The sequence below is a fragment of the Procambarus clarkii genome, chromosome 57, assembly GCF_040958095.1.
Source record: "Procambarus clarkii isolate CNS0578487 chromosome 57, FALCON_Pclarkii_2.0, whole genome shotgun sequence".
Lineage (NCBI taxonomy): Eukaryota > Metazoa > Arthropoda > Malacostraca > Decapoda > Cambaridae > Procambarus > Procambarus clarkii.
This window is the reverse complement of record NC_091206.1, coordinates 15,426,626-15,448,423: the sequence shown is the minus strand read 5'-3', so window position 1 is coordinate 15,448,423 and position 21,798 is coordinate 15,426,626. Positions and strand designations below refer to the sequence as shown.

The window sequence follows — 21,798 nt, the reverse complement described above, 5'->3', positions numbered from 1 at the left end:
ACGAATTTGAACATTAAAAGCGTCCAACGAACATGAACGAAGCGACCACTCTTCGTTTGACACTCGAAGCGTCAAACGAACATTTAGAGTGTCAAACGAACATATAGAGCGTCAAACGAACATTTAGAGTGTAAAACGAACATATAGAGTGTGAAACGAACATTTAGAGCGTCAAACGAACATTTAGAACGCCAAAACCTAACACGAACACTACAAATCGAACATTAAAAAGGCCAACTGTAAGTCTGACGATAGAGGGCACGACGCCAGAAAAGTTATCCGCCACTGTACCCAGAGATCGATGCAGCCTTTATGAGAGTGAAGGCTTGGGTCCGCTCCCTTGTCAGCACATCTCCCTCTGGTTATCACTATCCGGTGTTATCGAGCAGTCAGATAAGCATACGATAGCCGAGAGGAACACCGATGGATACCTGTAGGCGTACATGATCTTTAGTAAATAGCTAGACCAGCACGGCCAAGATACATACACACACACACACACACACACACACACACACACACACACACACACACACACACACACACACACTGACAAACATATCAAAACAGTTTCTCAACCGAGAACAAACCTGTCATCCAGCTCAAATAACCAGCCAACAAAAGCTAGTGTATGATTCTGGTATTTTTTAATTCCTGGAAAATTGGCCATATGGCTAAGGTTTATCACTGGGCAAGTTCCAGCAAACATGGAAAGGCTTTAAACCTTTAGGGGTCAGGGGGGGGGGTGGCGCTGGAACAAATACCTCCAGATGTGCTGCTGGTGGATCTTCCGGTTGCTCATACTCTCTCTATGAATCATTGTTCATGGGACGGAAGAGAGGGACGGGCAGGTTACGTTATTGAACAGGACAGAAAGGGTTTGATCAATTATTCTTGCACTAATCCTCTCTATATTTCTTATGGAGATGGGGCTACACTGTATGTGTTGTTGTTTCAGATTCAGCTTCTCGGAACAAAAAATTCCAAGTAGCACGGGCTATGGTGAGCCCGTAGTAGACTTACCTGGCACAGGAGCCAGGTAAGTCCACTTACCTGGCACATTGTACAGGTATAACTGTACCTGTACAATGTAGCTGATGATTGATTGATGAAGATTAAGCCACCCAAAAGGTGGCACGGGCATGAATAGCCCGTAAGTGGTGGCCATTTTAAGCCATTACCAGTATCAGGAGCTGATACTGGAGATCTGTGGAGGTGCGAATGCACTCTGCATGACGGGAGATGTCTCCTTTGTGAATGTGTTTAAGATGAAGATGAAGCCACCCAAAAGGTGGCACAGGCATGAATAGCTCGTAAGTGGTGGCCCTTTTGAGCCATCACCAGTATCAATAGATGATACTGGAGATCTGTGGAGGTGCGACTGCACCCAGCGTGACGGGAGATGTCTCCCGGACCAAATGGTGACCAGATGGTGTGGTGACAATGTAGCTGAGGCAACCGTATATATAATCTAGACGGGTAAGGTGAAGCAAAGCTAATGGGACAATGGGCTACCTGCAGTTCCTTACTTCTATATTCCTATGTTGGCTGGATGTTCTATTCTGATCTTGGGGATGGCGGAAGAATGTACCTGTGTGTGACCTTATACTTGGCTGAGACTGTTTGGGATGTATTACTTCAGCAATGACTAATCTCCTATTGTCGTTGTATCTATTGACTATTTCGGTGTTGTTAATTTAGGATATCTCTAGTGGTGACCTGCAAGCAGCATTATATAAGGGGCCAGCATGCAAGACACAACGAATTTAATAACATCATCAAGAGATTAGCTCCAGCATCCCATAACTGGGATGCTGGAGCTACGTCACATCACTATATTTCCCCCTATTGCACTCTGTATCTCTGTGCTCTTCTCACTCGATATTGCCTACAGAATGAAGAATTTTCCCCTGAAAATTCCCGCCACATAATTTCTCATTCAAATTCCCCACTCACTCCCATTTCAATTCGGTAGTGAACACCCATTGAGAATATATATAGATTTTTTTGTTTCTTTATTCGGAAATTTTAGTCTGTCGCGTCGGGGATTCATCGGCTAAATTGGAAGTCGGTGACAGTAACGCCCCCAGTTCAATAAAGCCGCTTTGCGTCATCTGAATGGCGGATTGAGAACGGAATTGTGAATTTCATGTACGAGGGTAAAACTTCCGTTCCTCTCAAATTCATTTAATTTTGATAAGCCGGTCAGTTACTGTAAGTTGAAAAATGGGTCGGCGTGAGGCGGGAATAGGAAGCTTCTTGTCTACTTTGATTGTATTATTGACCATTGTTTTGTAATTGCAACGCTGTGTTGTAGGACAGTGTTGTAGGACAGTGTTGTAGGACATTGTCACTGGACAGTAACACAGGACAGTGTCACCAAAAAAAACGATGAATAGCCTGAAGAGGAGTGCAAGAGTTATTAACTTACCAGACAAGCTCACTTATCACATAAGTGCACACACTTATCGGTAAGTGTATCACGTACACTTACACGAGATAAAGTGTACGAGAATAGGTGTTCAGAAGACCATTAGGGTCGCAACACCTCCGCATCGAGGGAGCCACATGGCCAACAAAAATAGTGAATTAACGATCATCTTTGGCTCGGTACATGGGGTCAGAACCCAGGGGAACGCGTTCCCCTGGGAGCTTCCCGCACCTCTACTGGGACTGGGGTTTGAAGTGCCTGGCCTGGGGGATTATTGGATTCTGTGGAGCCCTGAGGGCTTCGTCGTTCCTGTGGAAAACGGTAAATACATTCTCTTATCTGTTAGCTTGCTCAGCAATGTAGTTCCACCAACCACCAACAGCTTAGACGTGCATGTTTGCACGTTTGGAGACGCCGGAAAGTCTTAGTTCCTTAAGACGTTTGACGTCTTAAACGTCTTAGACGTTTGGAGACGCCGGAATGCGAAAGTGTTAAGGGGTAGAATTGCGGGCGTTTGAAGACAGTTGTCTCTCTGTGTGAGTTGATCCAAGTCGCCTTCACCGTCAATTCTATGCGGATTGACGATTGACGGTACCTCACTGTCCCGTGCGGTATAAAACATATTTTATATAAATTTATATAATATATATAATATATATATATATATTTATATTTTTTTATTATATATTTATATTATATATATATTTTATATAAAACTTATTAAAACCCATTCTGCTTAGTATACTTATTTGCTAGTAAATTAGCTGATGATCAGAGAGACAGCTTACACTCTGTACTGTATGTACAGTACCTCGATCAGCCTGGTCGAAGACCGGGCCGCGGGGACACTAAGCCCCGGAAGCACCTCAAGGTAAGGTATGGTATTCAGTAGCTCACAGTCTTAGCGTTATCAACGTTACTGGAGCGTAAGGTAACGAGATTCACTCGCGTTACCCTGTATCTTGAGGTTATCTTGAGATGATTTGGGGCTTAGCGTCGCCGCGGCCCGGTCCTAGACCAGGCCTTCTTTTTGTTACACACCCCCAGGAAGCAGCCAGTAGCAGCTGTCTAACTCCCAGGTACCTATTTACTGCTAGGTAACAGGGGCATCAGGGTGAAAGCAACATTTTGTGAACAACATTTTGGAAGCAACAGCTTCATATTTGTCTCCGCCGCCACCGGGGATCGAACCTCAGGACTATGTATCCGAAGCGCTGTCCACCCAGCTGTCAGGCGCCCTAGTCTGTATGCTATCTTGAGATGATTTCGGGGCTTTTTTTTTAGTGTCCCCGCGGCCCGGTCCTCGACCAGGCCTCCACCCCCAGGAAGCAGCCCGTGACAGCTGACTAACTCCCAGGTACCTATTTACTGCTAGGTAACAGGGGCATTCAGGGTGAAAGAAACTTTGCCCATTTGTTTCTGCCTCGTGCGGGAATCGAACCCGCGCCACAGAATTACGAGTCTTGCGCGCTATCCACCAGGCTACGATGCCCCCCCCCCCCCCGAGGCCCCATGCTGAGTCTGTTACCTGTATGCTGAGTTTCCTGCAGGAGTCCTGAGCCTCGGGCATGCTGTTGAAGGAGGATCTGGGGTAGATATCCCCGTTATCATTCTGAACTTGAGTGTACGTGAATAATTTTTGCACTCGGAATTATTATTACTATATAATATATATATTATATATATATGTTTAAACGTCATTTTGGCAGAAGACCAAATTCATCTCACATTATCTGGGCGTTGAAGTCCCGTCGACTTTCTTCACTCGGAAGTTTATATCTGTCTGTCTGAAGACAAGTTTGTCTCGTACTTTATCACGAATGGTGGAGGGTGGAAACACAGCCACCACCACCACGTGCTGTCCTCCATGTGGGACACCACCACCACCACGTGCTGTCCTTCATGTGGGACACCACCACCACCACCACGTGCTGTCCTCCATGTGGGACACCACCACCACCACCACGTGCTGTCCTTCATGTGGGACACCACCACCACCACCACGTGCTGTCCTTCATGTGGGACACCACCACCACCACCACGTGCTGTCCTTCATGTGGGACACCACCACCACCACGTGCTGTCCTCCATGTGGGACACCACCACCACCACCACGTGCTGTCCTTCATGTGGGACACCACCACCACCACGTGCTGTCCTCCATGTGGGACACCACCACCACCACGTGCTGTCCTCCATGTGGGACACCTCCACCACCACGTGCTTCCCTCCACGTGGAACCCCACTACGTGCTGTCCACAGTCAAAACAGTGTCCACTGTAACCAAAGGAGGTTTGTGTAATTTTACAGAGGAGTCCTGTGGTCTGTTGCAAGACAAGGTAATTATGAGGAGAAAGCATTAAGCCAGAGGACTGTATAGCACCTATAAGGGCCACGAGGACAATTATCTTGGATATGAAGTGAAGGAACGAAGCCTAACCACTTGCACCATCGGGGGATCGAACTCGAACATCGAACATCGGGGGGATCGAACTATGGGCCAACATTATCTTGAATAAGCTTTTGATCTTTAAGAGTGGGGTGAATGTTATCTTAAATATACCTTTATTTTTCAGTGCAGGTGAACGATATCTAGGATGTAAGTTGAGATATTAGTGTGTGTTTGTGTACTCATCTACTTGCGGGGGTTGAGCTCTGGCTCTTTGGTCCCGATTCCAAATTCACGATTCCAGATTTGAGTGTTTATGTAAACGTTCTCTTGCCAGAAACTTGAAATTTCCCCTTGTGTGATGAGACCCTGTGTTGTGTCTCCCCTCTACAGACGTACCGGACAGAATCCCCATGTTAGTGGCCTGGCGAGGGGTGTACTCCCCAGGGGAGCAGCTGGTGGCCAACTGCACATCCCCAGGGGCCCGGCCGGCGCCCCGCCTCCAGTGGCTACTCAATGGAATAGAGGTCAGTACAGGGGACAGCTGAGGGATAGGAAGGGGGGGGGGCTGAAAAAGGGGGGGAATTGGGTAGGTTGAACGGGATAGGAGATCTGAGGAGAGAGTGTTAAGATCCTGATGAACGTCTCAGTATTATGAACTATATATATATATATATATATATATATATATATATATATATATATATATATATATATATATATATATATATATATATATATATATAAACTATTTTTGAGGGATTATCTATAATTCTATATCATTGTGGTTCAGTTGAATCTTGTAAGTATATTCATATTATTTGACGCTTGAATAGTAAATCTTTAAGAATATTGGGACAATGTGACAATGTGAATCACATTGTCTTGTGAATCACAATGTGACAATGTGAATCACATTGTCTTGTGAATCACAATGTGACAATGTGAATCACATTGTCTTGTGAATCACAATGTGACAATGTGAATCACATTGTCTTGTGAATCACAATGTGACATTGTGAATCACTAATGACTGCGTCTAAATTACACAAGTTAAACACATGCTTCCCATACAAGATTTGCACATGTTTAAAGTATGCTGAGTATGCTAAATAGTGTCTACCACAGGTAATGAATGATATATGGTGTATAATGATGAAATATTGGCTTAGCAATGTGTAATAAGGAATATGTTAATATCTGGAGCTAATGCGATATTGGCATAAAAAATACAGGTAGCGAACACAGACTAGATCTATAACCTCCCTCTTGGACGTAGGTTCGAACCCTCGTCACGGCCCTTGTGGATTTGTCCATAGATCTATAACATTTCACGAACACAGACTAGACCTATTACAGGTACGAAATCAGTTTCAGTTTAGAAGCAACTGTCATTCATTAAATTATTTCTAACTATAATGGTTCCACTGTACCTGTACTCCAACAATCAACTTGGTAACAATTTAGATTACAATCAGCTATTAATTATCAGCACATTTTTAAATTTATACATTTGTTTTCTCCCGTTTATCGGACCTTGCGAAAGATAAGGAAATATCACACTGTATCCTTTGCCTGTTTTCGCCTTTTTGACTCGATTGTCAACTACGATTCATTGGAAATGTCATTTAACGACCCTAATGACACACCGAAGGTCTCTTACTCTCCAACAGCCTATCTGAAACTAGATCCTAGAAACTCATTTAATGAGCTTGTTATTGATTTTCATAACGAATAAGGATATTTAGAACTAAGGTATTAAGCTACAACCACAACAACCACAACTAGTAGGGAAGGGAACGATGAGGGAAAAAGTACCAAGCCATTACGATTTTATAGCTATGAAGCCAACATTTGATCGAGTTAACTGGATTTTCTCTATCTTTCTCTCTCTCTCTCTCTCTCTCTCCCTCCAGGTTCCCCAGCACTACAGCAGGGTGGTGACACAGGGGAAGACCATCCTGGGGCTCCTCTCGCCTACCTCGGAGCTCCGTCTTCCCCTGAGGGAGACTCACTTCAAGGAGGGTCAGCTACGACTCACCTGCTCGGCCTCTATCCCTCCCATCTATCACCAGACCTCCGAGGTCCTGCTCACTCGGCCGGGCTTCAAGACCGTCGCCCCGTCCCAGAAGCTCTATGGGAAAGGTAGAGGTGTGTGAGTGTGTGTGTGTGTGTGTGTGTGTGTGTGTGTGTGTGTGTGTGTGTGTGTGTGTGTGTGTGTGTGTGTGTGTGTGTGTGTGTGTGTGTGTTTACTATTTGTATTTACTATTTGTGTCTGCAGAATCGAGCTATTTAGCTCTTAGCTCCTTTCTAACCAATATATTTTTCATCGGTTATATCTACTACATATATTTCTCTCTAACACACACACACACACACATATCAAGAGGATAACATCAGCAGCATATGCCAGGTTGGCTAACATAAGAACGGCCTTTAGAAACTTGTGTAAGGAATCTTTCAGAACGTTATATACCACATATGTCAGACCAATCCTGGAGTATGCGGCTCCAGTATGGAGTCCATATCTAGTCAAGCATAAGATTTAACTGGAAAAGGTTCAAAGGTTTGCCAACAGACTAGTACCCGAGCTGAGAGGTATGAGCAACGAGGAGAGACTACGGGAATTGAACCTCACTTCGTTGGAAGACAGAAGAGTTAGGGGGGACATGATCACAACATTCAAGATTCTCAAGGGAATCGACAGCGTTGATAAAGACAGGCTATTTAACACAAGGGGCATACGCACTAGGGGACACAGGTGGAAACTGAGTGCCCAAATGAGCCACAGAGATATTAGAAAGAACTTTTTTAGTGTCAGAGTGGTTGACAAATGGAATGCATTAGGAAGCAATGTGGTGGAGGCTGACTCCATACACAGTTTCAAGTGTAGATATGATAGAGCCCAATAGGTTCAGGAATCTGTACACCTGTTGATTGACGGTTGAGAGGCGGGACCAAAGAGCCAGAGCTCAACCCCCCGCAAGTACAACTAGGTGAGTACTAGGTGAGTACACACACACACACACACACACACACACACACACACACACACACACACACACACACATACACACACACACACACACACACACACACAAACACAAACACACACACACACACACACACACACACAGACACACACACACACACACACACACACACACACACACACACACACACACACACACACACACACACACAAACACACACACACAAACACACACACACACACACACACACACACACACACAAACACACAAACACACACACACACACACACACACACACACACACACACACACAAACACACAAACACACACACACACACACACACACAAACACACACACACACACACACACACACACACAAACACACACACACACACACACACACACACACACACACACACACACAGAAAAAATCCTCGCCCTGCAAGGAGCCCTGAAATAAACTGTGGTAATTGATTTGCAAATTTATTTGTATTTTTTCTCCGTACAGGAAGCAAAATTTTCAGAAGCAAATATATTCCTCGACTTCAATGTAATTTCAGTAAAATATGTATATTCTGCTTCAAGTCACTGGTGAGCATATTATGATACTGTTATTTTTGAGGAGGAAATAAGTCGTGTGTGGAACATTAATGAACCAGGGTACTGGAATGAACAAATCCACAAGGGCCGTGACGAGGATTCGAACCTACATCCGAGAGCATCCCAGACGCTGCCTTAATCTACGAGATGGTCAAAAGAATTGAAACCAGAAGTTCTACTGAACTTACTTGGACCCTGCAGCCTCTCCGAGACACAAACCACGACATTTAAGTTGTGTTCTCGATCTTAATACTACACAGGAAAAAGCTTGATAGTTCTCAAGAGCTTGACAGAAGGCAGGATAAAGCGTCGTAACACAGCTTAAAAAAAAGCAACGCAGACAACAGCTCTACGCCACAGTATCTGTCCACGACGTCAGACCTTCACTTAGGACAACCTTGATCCTCCAGTACACACAGAACAGCCCACTAAGCCCTTCAAGGATCAAGAAGAGGAAGATGATTCTTAGAAAATTTGCTGACGCAGAGGCCCTCCATGTCATCTTTAGTGCACATATTGTGCTTATGGGGAGGGAGGGTGAGAGGGAGAGAGAGAGAGAGAGAGAGAGAGAGAGAGAGAGAGAGAGAGAGAGAGAGAGAGAGAGAGAGAGAGAGAGAGAGAGAGAGAGAGAGAGAGAGTTGTGCCCACTCTCTCCAGACTTTCATATTATAAAACCTACATTATTACAGCCAAAATTATACAACATTTCACGCGATAAATTTCGCTAAAATATACGCATTCAACTATGCTACTAAACTCCACAGTAACATACAATCTACATCACACTGAAATACTCAAAGTATCTTTCTAACATTCAAGTTAGCTACTCTGAAACATTTAACCTACGTATCACTCTAACAAGCAATTTACTGGAAATTCGCGCAAACTAACCCAGCTATAAACACACAAACAATTATGAACAAAACATTTGAAAGCAATTGAAAACAACCTTTGAATACTCATACAAAGTTCCAAGCAAAACAAGTAGTTAATTGCATCAATGATTGATGAAGATTAAGCCATCCAAGAGATGGCACGGGCATGAAAAGCCCGAAACAATAATTCTTCAATAACATTCAAACTAAATTTTATATATTAGAATAAATTATGAATTAATTGATGGGACTTGACAATTCAATAGCTAAATTTCACGCTGCTACTATGCAATGATGTACGAGTCAAATTGTGATATCTTACCCAATCTAAGCTACGATATATAAGCCACAAAATTATTCATTAGGACAGAGATATAACAAGTTAGCGATTGACAAGCTTAATTGGTGTGTAATAGTTAATATAATCTATGCATTACTGAAACAATAATAAAACTCAGTAAACTACAAACTTAACTGCTCAATAATGTTCAAGTTTACTCATGGTTTAATATTCAGTGTAAACTATCTTGTAATATGTAAACTGTTCTGTAATAAACAATCTAAACTATTCCTAAAACTAGAAGCATTAACTAAATTGTAAAGTCAAAGCTCTAACTACTATCTAGTTAATCTGCTCTATAATATACAATTTAAATAGTTGTTATAAAAGTAAGCTAAACGACTCTTACAAAAGATAAAGAGTGTCTGTAATATACATGATAAGGATTTCAATAATATACATGATACGGATCTCTATAATATACATGATAAGGATCTGTATAAAATATACACGATAAGGCTCACGATATTATTCAAGCTTTGCTCATCAAAATCTAATTAGAGTTTGGCTTTAGTTCACGTGGTTCATAAAGATAAAATTAAGCTTTATCTGATTTGTTTGGAGTATGCTTTGAGAGTATTATCTAAGGAACGTCTGCATGACACTCGAGACAGCCTGACCCGAACTTTATCATCATGACAGAATGATAAACAGCCTTATGAGAAACAGCATGATAGAACGACAAGCAGCATGATAACAGGGAAGACTAGCCACTATAACAAGGCTGGCAGTAGTACTCTGACGATTTGACAGACACAGGAAATGGATGACTGGTTGGACTGTATATTTCACGACTAGCAGAAGGTTAAGGGAGGTGTCCCCAGTAGAAGGGTAGTATAGAATGTTTCAATTCACTAGCTGAAGATGTGAACTGTATGTCGTCGCTCGCAGACGTTTTCCCAAAAAGTTCAGGAGGAAGATGCCGTTAGCAGGCGACTCCAGAGCACTACAGGAGCGATACAGGCATGAATGGTCACACACACTGATCTCAGCGTGTGTGTGTACACTAGTGAGAACGGGAGAGGGATGCAGGCAGAGGGCCCCTTGCTTCTCGCTCTCCGACTCAACCCATTGCATTGCTAGCGAGTACACACACACACACACACACACACACACACACACACACACACACACACACACACACACACACAGTTAGATTATTAAACACACACTTATCTAGGTGAGCACACACATACACAGCCATCTGAGTACACCCCACACATCAAGGTACATGCAAGCTACAGAACGATACAAGTCTTTGCAACAAGCTGCAACCTCCCAGGCCACTGTCTGCCGTGCTGGAGGCCTTGTCAACACCGGAGACGGCGGACAACACAAGCGCAGAGTTTTAATTACGAGAAAAACAAATATTGACTGACGCTAATAATTATCAAAATGACGTTTGTGTTCTAGCAAGAGCCCGCGGGCCCCGCGGGGCGCCCTGGTAAATACTCAACTGCTCTGGCTTATAGAGCCTGGCGTCAGCATGGAGCTCTAGAGCCTAGCATCTAGATGCTCCTGATGCCTAGAGCCACGCGTGGGGCGCTACAGTAGAGTATGGGGGCACGAGAGGTTGGCACCAGTATGGTATTTCAATCTATTCCCTTATTAGTCTATCTATGTCTATCTTTCTGTCTGCGTTTACTAGTTGTGTTTTTGCGGGGGTTGAGCTTTGCTCTTTCGGCCCGCCTCTCAATCAACTGTTTACTAACTATTTTTTTTTCCACACCACACACACACCCCAGGAAGCAGCCCGTGACAGCTGACTAACTCCCAGGTACCTATTTACTGCTAGGTAACAGGGGCACTTAGGGTGAAAGAAACTTTGCCCATTTGTTTCTGCCTCGTGCGGGAATCGAACCCGCGCCACAGAATTACGAGTCCTGCGCGCTATCCACCAGGCCTACGAGGCCTCTGTTGTATGCATGTCTGCTTGTCTATGTCACTCCATCTCTGTGTGTATGTCTGCTTCTGTTTCAGTCTGTCTCTCAATACTATACTCTACTTCTGCCCGTCTATTCAAAGCTTTCAACAACAATTCCGTCAGACTTGTGGAGCGATGCTGAGGGAGTTGTGGGGATTGTGGTTTCAGGTCTCCGACCTGCTCAGCGCGTCCCCGTGTCTGCCTCAGCTCTTGTGTCTGCTTGAGCGGACGCCACGATGTTCGAATCTGCTTGAGCAGACGCCACGATGTTGAAGTCGGCTTGAGCAGACGCCACGATGTTGGCGTCTGCTTGAGCGGACGCCAAGATGTTGGTGTCTGCTTGAGCAGACGCCACGGTGTTGGCGTCTGCTTGAGCGGACGCCACGATGTTGATATCTCTATGAAAGATAACGTAGAATTTTTTTTTACTGATGTCTGAGTGAGTTCAGAATTTTTATACTCAAAATATAATTTTGAGTATAAAAATTCTGGAATAAATACAACTTACAAATTATCGAATTATTTACTCATGTAAATAATATATTTACACGCGTAAATAATTTACCACAACTCCCGATGATAATAAAAAAGGTGAGCTCTTTATAATAGATCTTTACATTTTTGAATTTCATGAATATGTTTCTTAATTAGAGAAGATGACCCTCTCACTCATCGTGTATTTCCACGGGACGATGAAGACAGAATCATTGATCATGAAGAACAAGCAAGAGGGACGATAGAGGTGAGAACGGGAGAGGGATGATGGTATTGCTACATTGCTTACACAACAAGGGGCTGCACTTGCTGCAGCTCATCTATGCACACGCCACACGAGAGGTCCTAAATATGCGCTGCTATCGACTGCAGAACAAAATATTTACCGGAAGAAAGACAATAATCTTAATTTTGTGTGTGACAATCTTGACAGGCACGAAGGCCGTCAAGATTGTCAAGTTTTGACAGCAGCTAGTGATGCTGCTGTTAAAACTCTTAGATGGATAGCCAGCAACAACTATAAATCTGTTGAAGACAAAAATGCTGTTTGACGACATTCTTATCTTAACATGTTTCAGCTTCAACAGAACTTCCTTCCAGGTAATCCAGCCATTGAAAGCAGATTAGAGGTTCAACAGTTGTTTTGGAGATGTTATCCCCTGATGATGCTACAATTTCTTAAAGCTCTAAAAATGATCCCTTTTAGGTTTGATAGAGCCCAAGAAAATACTCTTATATAATTATAAATGTACGACCATTTTTGAATAAAGCTTTGGATTTGATTTAATACAAGAACTTTTGCTGAGAAACTGAAAAGTTATAATGCAAATACAATCACCACCTCGTTAGTGGCGCCTAGGACACATACAGGCACGCCTAATGTCTATTATATATATATATATATATATATATATATATATATATATATATATATATATATATATATATATATATATATATATATATATATATATACACACACACACACACACACACACACACACACACACACACACACACACACACACACACACACACACACACACACACACACTAAGAGGTGTTCCCCACTTCTCGCTGGCTATGCACTGAGAAGTTACTCCTGGAGTGAAGCACACTTTCTGGTGTGTTAGTAAACTGATGTGTTTGGCTCAGTAATCCTCCAGGAGTTAACGGGCTTCAAACCTAACATCATCCCTTGTGGATTTGTTCATTGATGCATCACGCTATTGTGATTTCTATATGGTATGGGTTTACTGTCTGACAATGACCTGACACATACTGTGCAGCCAAATACAAATTGCTTTCTGTAGATTCTAAATGTCAAATGTGAACAAAAAAGTGTATTGGCGTCAAGTGACCCCTCAGGTCGCTGTTCCTCGTTACTCTGCAATGTTTTGTACTTATTAACGCACCAAAGGGCCCCCCTGATGCCAATATTAAAATCACGCTCCTTGTTTTCTTTAAAATTTGCATCATCCTGTATACCCCGGACTACGAAACAAACATTTAAGCAATATATCTCAGCAAAACAACAAGCAACAAGTTAGACTTTATATTCCATTACAATTTTTCATTCAGCGAGAGAGAGAGAGAGAGAGTCGCTAACGTCCGCCACTAGCAAAAAGGTTGAAAAGTTTGCCCCGAAACGAAAACTACAAGAGGCACAATTTAATTCAAACTTCTGCCGGAAATTCAGTTTTGATGCCGACAACAGAGAAGTTACCGTGTGTTTGCTATTAAGAGGAAAACTCGGGGTCCTGGAGGGGGACAAGACGTGCCTTGACACCTCTCATCTCGGGGTGTGTGTTGCATGGATGCTGCTGCTACTGTTGCTACTGTTGCTACTGCTGCTACTGTTGCTACTGCTGCTACTGCTGCTACTGTTGCTACTGCTGCTACTGTTGCTACTGTTGCTACTGCTGCTACTGTTGCTACTGTCGCTACTGGCACCGGATATAAAAGGACGGGGGGGAGGGACATGGTGATTTATTTGAGTGAAGAGTGGATATTTGTGTGTGAATATTTGCCTTGTGGTGAATGTCTGCTCTCTTGGGTGTGCTTGCAGGCTCGTGTTATAGCTCCTGGTCTCGTCATTTCAATCATACAGCTATTTAATAACTGGATATATTAATAGGTGCTGTCTTGCATGAACATATAAGCCTTCTACAGCTTCTCCAATTTTAATGTTTCCATGTTTGTATGTTTTTAATGGAATAACTCTCATTTTTTTATGTTTCTTCTCACATTTCCACCTGAAGCTTTGTATAATACCGGTTTTTATTTTAATTTTCTCTTATTCACACCTGAGATCCATTACTCACTGCTCAGATTATCTCTGGCTCGTGATTATATCATTTATCACCATTCTGAAGTGCTTTGTTCTGATCTTATTAGTTTTACAACGCCCACTAATAATTAAATTAATTATTCCACTTACACATACAGATCATTCACACAATTGACACCTCTCTCGTTATGATCCTCTGTTCCCTATTCTAGAGGTACACCTTTGCCTTACTCAGTATTCTTAAGTATACTTGGACATGGTTAAGCTTGTACAGAGGTCTATTATGTTGGGTTCACTCCAGAAGTACTGGAAACAATACAGTTTTCTCCTGCAGGCGATGAGTCACAATAACGTGGCTGAAGTACGTTGACCAGACCACACACTAGAAGGTGAAGGGACGAGTCGAATCTATTCTCAAGTCGAATCGACTTGAGAATGGTGCAGGACGGACCGAAACGTCGTCGTCCCTTCACCTTCTAGTGTGTGGTATGGTTAACAGTTTTCTCCTGTGCGGTATGATAGACTGCAACTCTGCCACTGTCTTACCATTTATAAGGGCTTTACTGCCACTATCTGTTAAAAGACATTCAATTAGTGGTCTATACTCTAAGTGGGAAGACCATGTTTAACCCTGCTGGTAGGTCTCTTCCTCCTTGTTGTTTCGTCAATGACGAGTTCTGTTGGGAATTTAATTTTCGTGACCTCTAACAGTTTCACTCTCCACGTCTCTTTTCCGTCTTGGGGACCCATAATTTGTTCTACTGCAGAAGTCTCCCAGGAGTAAGATTTTATTTTATTAGAATGTTGTTCTTGCTTACTGTTTAGTGTCTATGCAACTCTGCATATGGCTATGTATTCTCACCTTGAAGTGTATACACATTCATTCACATTCACGTGTGTGTGTAGGAGGACTAACTCAAGACTCGGGGTAAACGATATTACCTCGACAATTATCGACAATATCGAAGTGTTTCGGTCTTGTAACCAGATATTTGGGGTCATGTCTTGCTCCATTTCCCAATGTGGTTCAGTTGCCTGCCTGATAACAGGCGTCTCCCGAGCACTTCCTCCTTCCCTCCTTCCCTACCTCTCTCTCTCTCTCTCTCTCTCTCTCTCTCTCTCTCTCTCTCTCTCTCTCTCTCTCTCTCTCTCTCTCTCTCTCTCTCTCTCTCTCTCTCTCTCCACATTAAATTTTAATGCTGAATCTCGGTAGAGAATCACTACTTTTTTATGGTAGATACTGTAACCCGGAGGGAGATGTTATTAAGGAGAACTTAATAACTCCTTATTTTGAAAATAGAACTTTCTATTAGTCACATCCATCCACGCTCCTATTCCTACCTTAATCACACCCACTCTATCTACGTCTTATTTAACCACACCCACCACCACAACACTTATCCTCACTACACCCTCCCTCACCACACACACCCTCACCATACACGCATCCTCACCACACACATCCTCACAACACCCCCACACACCACGTACTCTCGAAAGCCATAGCTCAATGTGTACTACAGGAAGCAGCTATGATAAATGCCAAGAGCGCAGCGCATCATTACATCACACAGCTGACACTTGGACATTGTAAACTCGAGTAGGTGTGTGTGTGTGTGTGTGTGTGTGTTGAGGCGTGACCCAGATGGCTGCTTCACTCCACCAGTCCCTCAGGGCCTGACTGCAGTAGAGAACAACGGGTCGGTCCGTGCCGTTATAGGACGGTGTGTTAGAGGGTGAGTTGAAGGATGAGTGTGACGGCTGCTGGGTGGGTGTGGCAGCTGCTGGGTGGGTGTGACGGCTGCTGGGTGAGTGTGGGGGCTGCTGGGTGAGTGTGGCGGCTGCTGGGTGAGTGTGGCGGCTGCTGGGGTGGGTGTGGCAGCTGCTGGGTGGGTGTGACGGCTGCTGGGGTGGGTGTGACGGCTGCTGGGTCGGTGTCTCGGCTGCTGGGTGGGTGTGACGGCTGCTGGGTGGGTGTGACGGCTGCTGGGTGGGTGTGGTGGCTGCTGGGTGAGTGTGGCGGCTGCTGGGGTGGGTGTGGCAGCTGCTGGGTGGGTGTGACGGCTGCTGGGTGAGTGTGGCGGCTGCTGGGGTGGGTGTGGCAGCTGCTGGGTGAGTGTGACGGCTGCTGGGGTGGGTGTGACGGCTGCTGGGTGGGTGTCTCGGCTGCTGGGTGGGTGTGACGGCTGCTGGGTGGGTGTGACGGCTGCTGGGTGGGTGTGGTGGCTGCTGGGTGGGTGTGACGGCTGCTGGGTGAGTGTGGCGGCTGCTGGGTGGGTGTGGCAGCTGCTGGGTGGGTGTGACGGCTGCTGGGTGAGTGTGGGGGCTGCTGGGTGAGTGTGACGGCTGCTGGGTGAGTGTGGCGGCTGCTGGGGTGGGTGTGACGGCTGCTGGGTGGGTGTGACGGCTGCTGGGTGAGTGTGGGGGCTGCTGGGTGAGTGTGACGGCTGCTGGGTGAGTGTGGCGGCTGCTGGGGTGGGTGTGGCAGCTGCTGGGTGAGTGTGGCGGCTGCTGGGTGAGTGTGACGGCTGCTGGGGTGGGTGTGACGGCTGCTGGGTGGGTGTGACGGCTGCTGGGTGAGTGTGGGGGCTGCTGGGTGAGTGTGACGGCTGCTGGGTGAGTGTGGCGGCTGCTGGGGTGGGTGTGGCAGCTGCTGGGTGAGTGTGGCGGCTGCTGGGTGGGTGTGACGGCTGCTGGGTGGGTGTGACGGCTGCTGGGTGGGTGTGACGGCTGCTGGGTGGGTGTGGTGGCTGCTGGGTGGGTGTGACGGCTGCTGGGTGAGTGTGGCGGCTGCTGGGGTGGGTGTGGCAGCTGCTGGGTGGGTGTGACGGCTGCTGGGTGGGTGTGACGGCTGCTGGGTGGGTGTGACGGCTGCTGGGTGGGTGTGACGGCTGCTGGGTGAGTGTGGCGGCTGCTGGGTGGGTGTGACGGCTGCTGGGTGAGTGTGGCGGCTGCTGGGTGAGTGTGACGGCTGCTGGGTGGGTGTCTCGGCTGCTGGGGTGGGTGTGGGGGCTGTTGGGTGAGTGTGGCGGCTGCTGGGTGAGTGTGACGGCTGCTGGGTGGGTGTGACGGCTGCTGGGGTGGGTGTCTCGGCTGCTGGGGTGGGTGTGGGGGCTGTTGGGTGAGTGTGGCGGCTGCTGGGTGAGTGTGACGGCTGCTGGGTGGGTGTGACGGCTGCTGGGTGAGTGTGACGGCTGCTGGGGTGGGTGTGGGGGCTGTTGGGTGGGTGTGGCGGCTGCTGGGAAGATGTGGAAATGCACCACGTAGGTTCAGGAATTACAAGACCGTAGAAGAGACCACATCTCTACTCTGTATTCCAAACAATTTCATTCCGCTTCCTCACTGTTCCTACACTACATAAATGTTCTCATATTTCAATCGATTATCAAAATCATCAATTTCCATCAACGCTCCCCTGTTCTGTTGCTCCTCTGTTTATCCATTGATGTCTTGACAGTTGAAGACATCAACTGTCTACGTTATTCAGTATCTTAAATTACTTCTTACGAGGTCTGCACTGCGGTTTTGAAGTAGGGTTACGTTCTCTTTGGATATTTATCACTAACAATAAATAAACACGTGGCTTTGTTTACTAACAATGGGGCTAAACACGTGGGGTTTGTTTACTAACAATGGGGCTAAACACGTGGGTTTGTTTACTAACAATGGGGCTAAACACGTGGGTTTGTTTACTAACAATGGGGCTAAACACGTGGGTTTGTTTACTAACAATGGGGCTAAACACGTGGGTTTGTTTACTAACACTGGGGCTAAACACGTGGGTTTGTTTACTAACAATGGGGCTAAACACGTGGGTTTGTTTACTAACATTGGGGCTAAACACGTGGTTGTGTTTAGCTCGTTATTGAACGACTTAAGAACCAGGGCCAGGATTCGTTAAGCATTTAATCAATCAATTACGAAACCTGTACAATTTTACTTAATCATGGCGGATTTGTTTGTGTCTGTGTGTGTGTGCTTGTGTCTGTGTGTGTGTGCTTGTGTCTGTGTGTGTGCTTGTGTCTGTGTGTGTGTGCTTGTGTCTGTGTGTGTGTGCTTGTGTCTGTGTGTGTGTGCTTGTGTCTGTGTGTGTGCTTGTGTCTGTGTGTGTGCTTGTGTCTGTGTGTGTGTGCTTGTGTGTCTGTATATCTCTGTGTGTTTATGTCTATGTGTATCTGTGTTTGTGTTAAAAACATATGTAATCATCAAGTTTAATTTTGAATAATGTACTGGTGACAATATATATATATTTTTTAAGCAGATAGATTATCCACTAACAAGATTTCTTTGTTCCAAGGCAGTGAGTTATTACCTAATTGCTTATGGCTGAAAAATATGGGATATAGCTATAATTCCCCACAAACTTTGCTCTTGTAGCCAGAATAGTGATATTTTCAAATTTACCAATTTTCCAGAACTTTCTAGATAATTTCAGGGGTGAATAAACTTGGGATAACTTCTAGAACTTTCTAGAACTTCTCAGTAATTTAAATAGCTGTGTAAATACAGAGGCTTCAAGTTCCAGCTGCCAAAGTGGGTGCAGGTCTGAATGGAGTGCGAGGAACACTAAGGAAGGAGAGAGCAGCCTGGAACAGCTTTGTCGTACAATGGTTCGGGGCTTCCTGAAGAATCACAACGTTGTCATATATAACATCTCAAGCTGCATCTTATCCCTTAAGCCCATGTCAGACCTCATGAGTTAATATTATCCCTGCCTCATTGCCTCTCATGTCTGTCTGGCCTCACAGGTTGATTTGTATTTCCTAAGATCACATATAATACCTCATACATTAATCTCATCTCTGATCTATTGCCTCTCTTATCTAACATTTTAAGCTGCATTGTATCACTTAAGATCTACAAATTATGAAGGGAAAAGGGGGTCCATTCTCGATTTAACATGTGATGCTTTTTCTTGTGTTCTCTCGCGACGAGGATTCTGACTGGTGACCTTTGACTCCTCAGGTACGGCGATGGAGGTCTGTTTGGTGATGGTCCTGGCCCTCCAGATGGTGACCTTCCTGCTGGTGATGTAGTGCTTATCCCGCTGACCTGGCCAATGGGACGGTGCCGCCGGACCACCACCACGTTCAGCTCTAACAAGATATGTCGTTTAATGTCGCTAAGTTAAGAGACGCTACCATTCCTATAGTGCCGGCTGGATATGACGTTCAAGAGCCACACACACCAATGACTCGATGCTTAATGCTGGCCTGGATATATATATGTATATAGATATACATTTATATATATAGCGCTTACAGCCACCAAAATGCGATAATTTTGTGGCATACGGTATTCAGTTTGACAAAGACAAAACGTCCTGTGTCATTAGGATGTCCTCCAGTGGTAAGAACACAGAGTAATTCACGCCACCAGAACTTCTTCTTTAGAGGGACGCTAGAACCACATATTCCTGCTGTTAAAACTTGGATTTCTGAACTCGTTACCTTCTTGCTACTCAAGGTGGAATAATTATGACAGGGTCAGCTTAATACAGCTAGAAATGGATCTTCTACGTTAAAAAATAACTGTCTAGTTCACGTGACATCATTTCTCAACGCACAGTGAGTCTAGCAGTCAGCTATTGAAACATGCGGTGAAGTATGGGTTCACTGAAGTCAATAAGAACTGAAACTATTGACCAGTGAAAACCAGTGAATAGTAAAACCGTGCAGAAAAAAATCATGATGTCAGCTTCCAGTGAAACTGGAGTGCAGAGAGTGAAAGTAGGTCATTGTGAAATATGTATACTTTAAAGCCAGCTTTGAGAGAGACCAAAGCTTAGTAACATCTGAACCTGAATTCAGCGCCAAACACTCAGTTCAAATGACAAAAAACAACAACTTTGCATCTAATGCATCACGAACCAGGCACTGAGACACACTAATGCCTCAGTTGGCTCTCAATGCCACTAAAACACCATTTTGGGTTGTGACAGTCAACATTGGGGGGTGGTGCGTAGCATTCACCATTCATTGACTACTAGTGCCGACCCTCACCTCCCACAGGCACTGCAACACCTGTAACTATACAGAGATGACACCTCTGTAGACCCCTGTGGGGGGAGACAGTGCCACCTCTCGTCCCACAGCCAATTTCAGTGCGACAAACGACACTCACCCGTGAAAGACCGTCTTTCACCCGTATATCCAACAGCGTGTATAAATATAACAAGCATTATAGTCTCCATTTACCATTTTTTGTTACTGTGTTTAAAGGAGAAAAACCAGAGAGTTGTAGATGTGTTCAGTTGTGCCGCAGGGACGGTGGCCTGGCGATAGGCTTCCAAACATCAAATCATCTTCTGTACTAGAGTTTATAAGGTAATCAATGCTGTAAAGTTAGGATTAAGGACTACCTTGTGGATATTGGCCAGAGCTGCACACTAGAAAGTGAAGGGACGACGACGTTTCGGTCCGTCCTGGACCATTCTCAGGTCACGATCGACTTGAGAATGGTCCAGGACGGACCGAAACGTCGTCGTCGTCCCTTCACTTTCCAGCGTGTGGTCTGGTCAACATACTTCAGCCACGTTATTGTGACTCATCGCCTGCATACCTTGTGTATACCTTGTGAATGGTTCCGGGAATCCATGACCCCATGAACCGGTCTCTAACTAATTCTCCGATGAGGTGCCAAGTAGGTAACAAGAATTTGCACTAAAAGAGAGTGAATTTAAGAAGAGGAGCAAAATTAAATAAGTAATTTAGAGTGTGACGCTGACATGATCAGAGTAATGTAGAGTGAAGACTGATACATGGGGGGGGGGGAGAGAAGCAGGAGAACATTAGAGAACATATTATTACATTTAGTGCAAGAGTAAAAATAAGCAAAATGGCTATGCAAAATTTTAACTACGAGTAATATTATATATGAGAGAGAGAGAGAGAGAGAGAGAGAGAGAGAGAGAGAGAGAGAGAGAGAGAGAGAGAGAGAGAGAGAGAGAGAGAAATCATAAATTAGAAGCTCATTAATGATTGGCCACATTAGAACCGATAGATTCCCTTTCTATTTGCAACAATGAAGAATGTTTGCCTGGAACCCAGTTAACAACCCTCATTCTATTTCCAATCTCGCAGACGACACAATGAATTAGCGAAACACCCGTCGTTTTCTTTACAGCTCTACTCGCTTTATAACTTACATTAAAAAAATAATTTAATAGAACTTTTTTGTAATATTTGAAAACGGCGATATTTCTAAGGTGTGACTCAATAATTGATGGGTCAGGTTGAGCAATTTCCGACATTTTAATCTCGATTCATTCTGCCTTGCTTCCTGTGTTTAGTTACGACGTTTATTAACGTTTGTCGTGTAATCGAATTAATATGATATTTTCCATCCGGGAAGCTCAAAAGTATGATATGTTATAGGCCGATGAGAATAATCTTCGAAAGTCAAGACAGGAATCATTAGCAGCTGACGTATTCAAAATAATGTTATTAGACAAAATTTCC

The 21,798-nt window shown here is 44.6% G+C and overlaps 1 protein-coding gene across 1 annotated transcript in view; it reads left to right on the top strand.

Moving 5' to 3' along the window:
- LOC123744944 (uncharacterized) overlaps nucleotides 1-21,289 on the top strand; it is a 231,224-nt gene extending 209,935 nt beyond the window's left edge. Inside the window, exons 5-7 of the mRNA XM_069306325.1 lie at nucleotides 5,214-5,347; nucleotides 6,737-6,965; nucleotides 19,304-21,289. Coding sequence (XP_069162426.1) covers nucleotides 5,214-5,347; nucleotides 6,737-6,965; nucleotides 19,304-19,374 — 434 coding nt within the window. The 3' untranslated portion in view covers nucleotides 19,375-21,289. The remainder of the gene's footprint in view (nucleotides 1-5,213; nucleotides 5,348-6,736; nucleotides 6,966-19,303) is intronic.
- The last annotated feature ends 509 nt before the right edge of the window (nucleotides 21,290-21,798 follow it).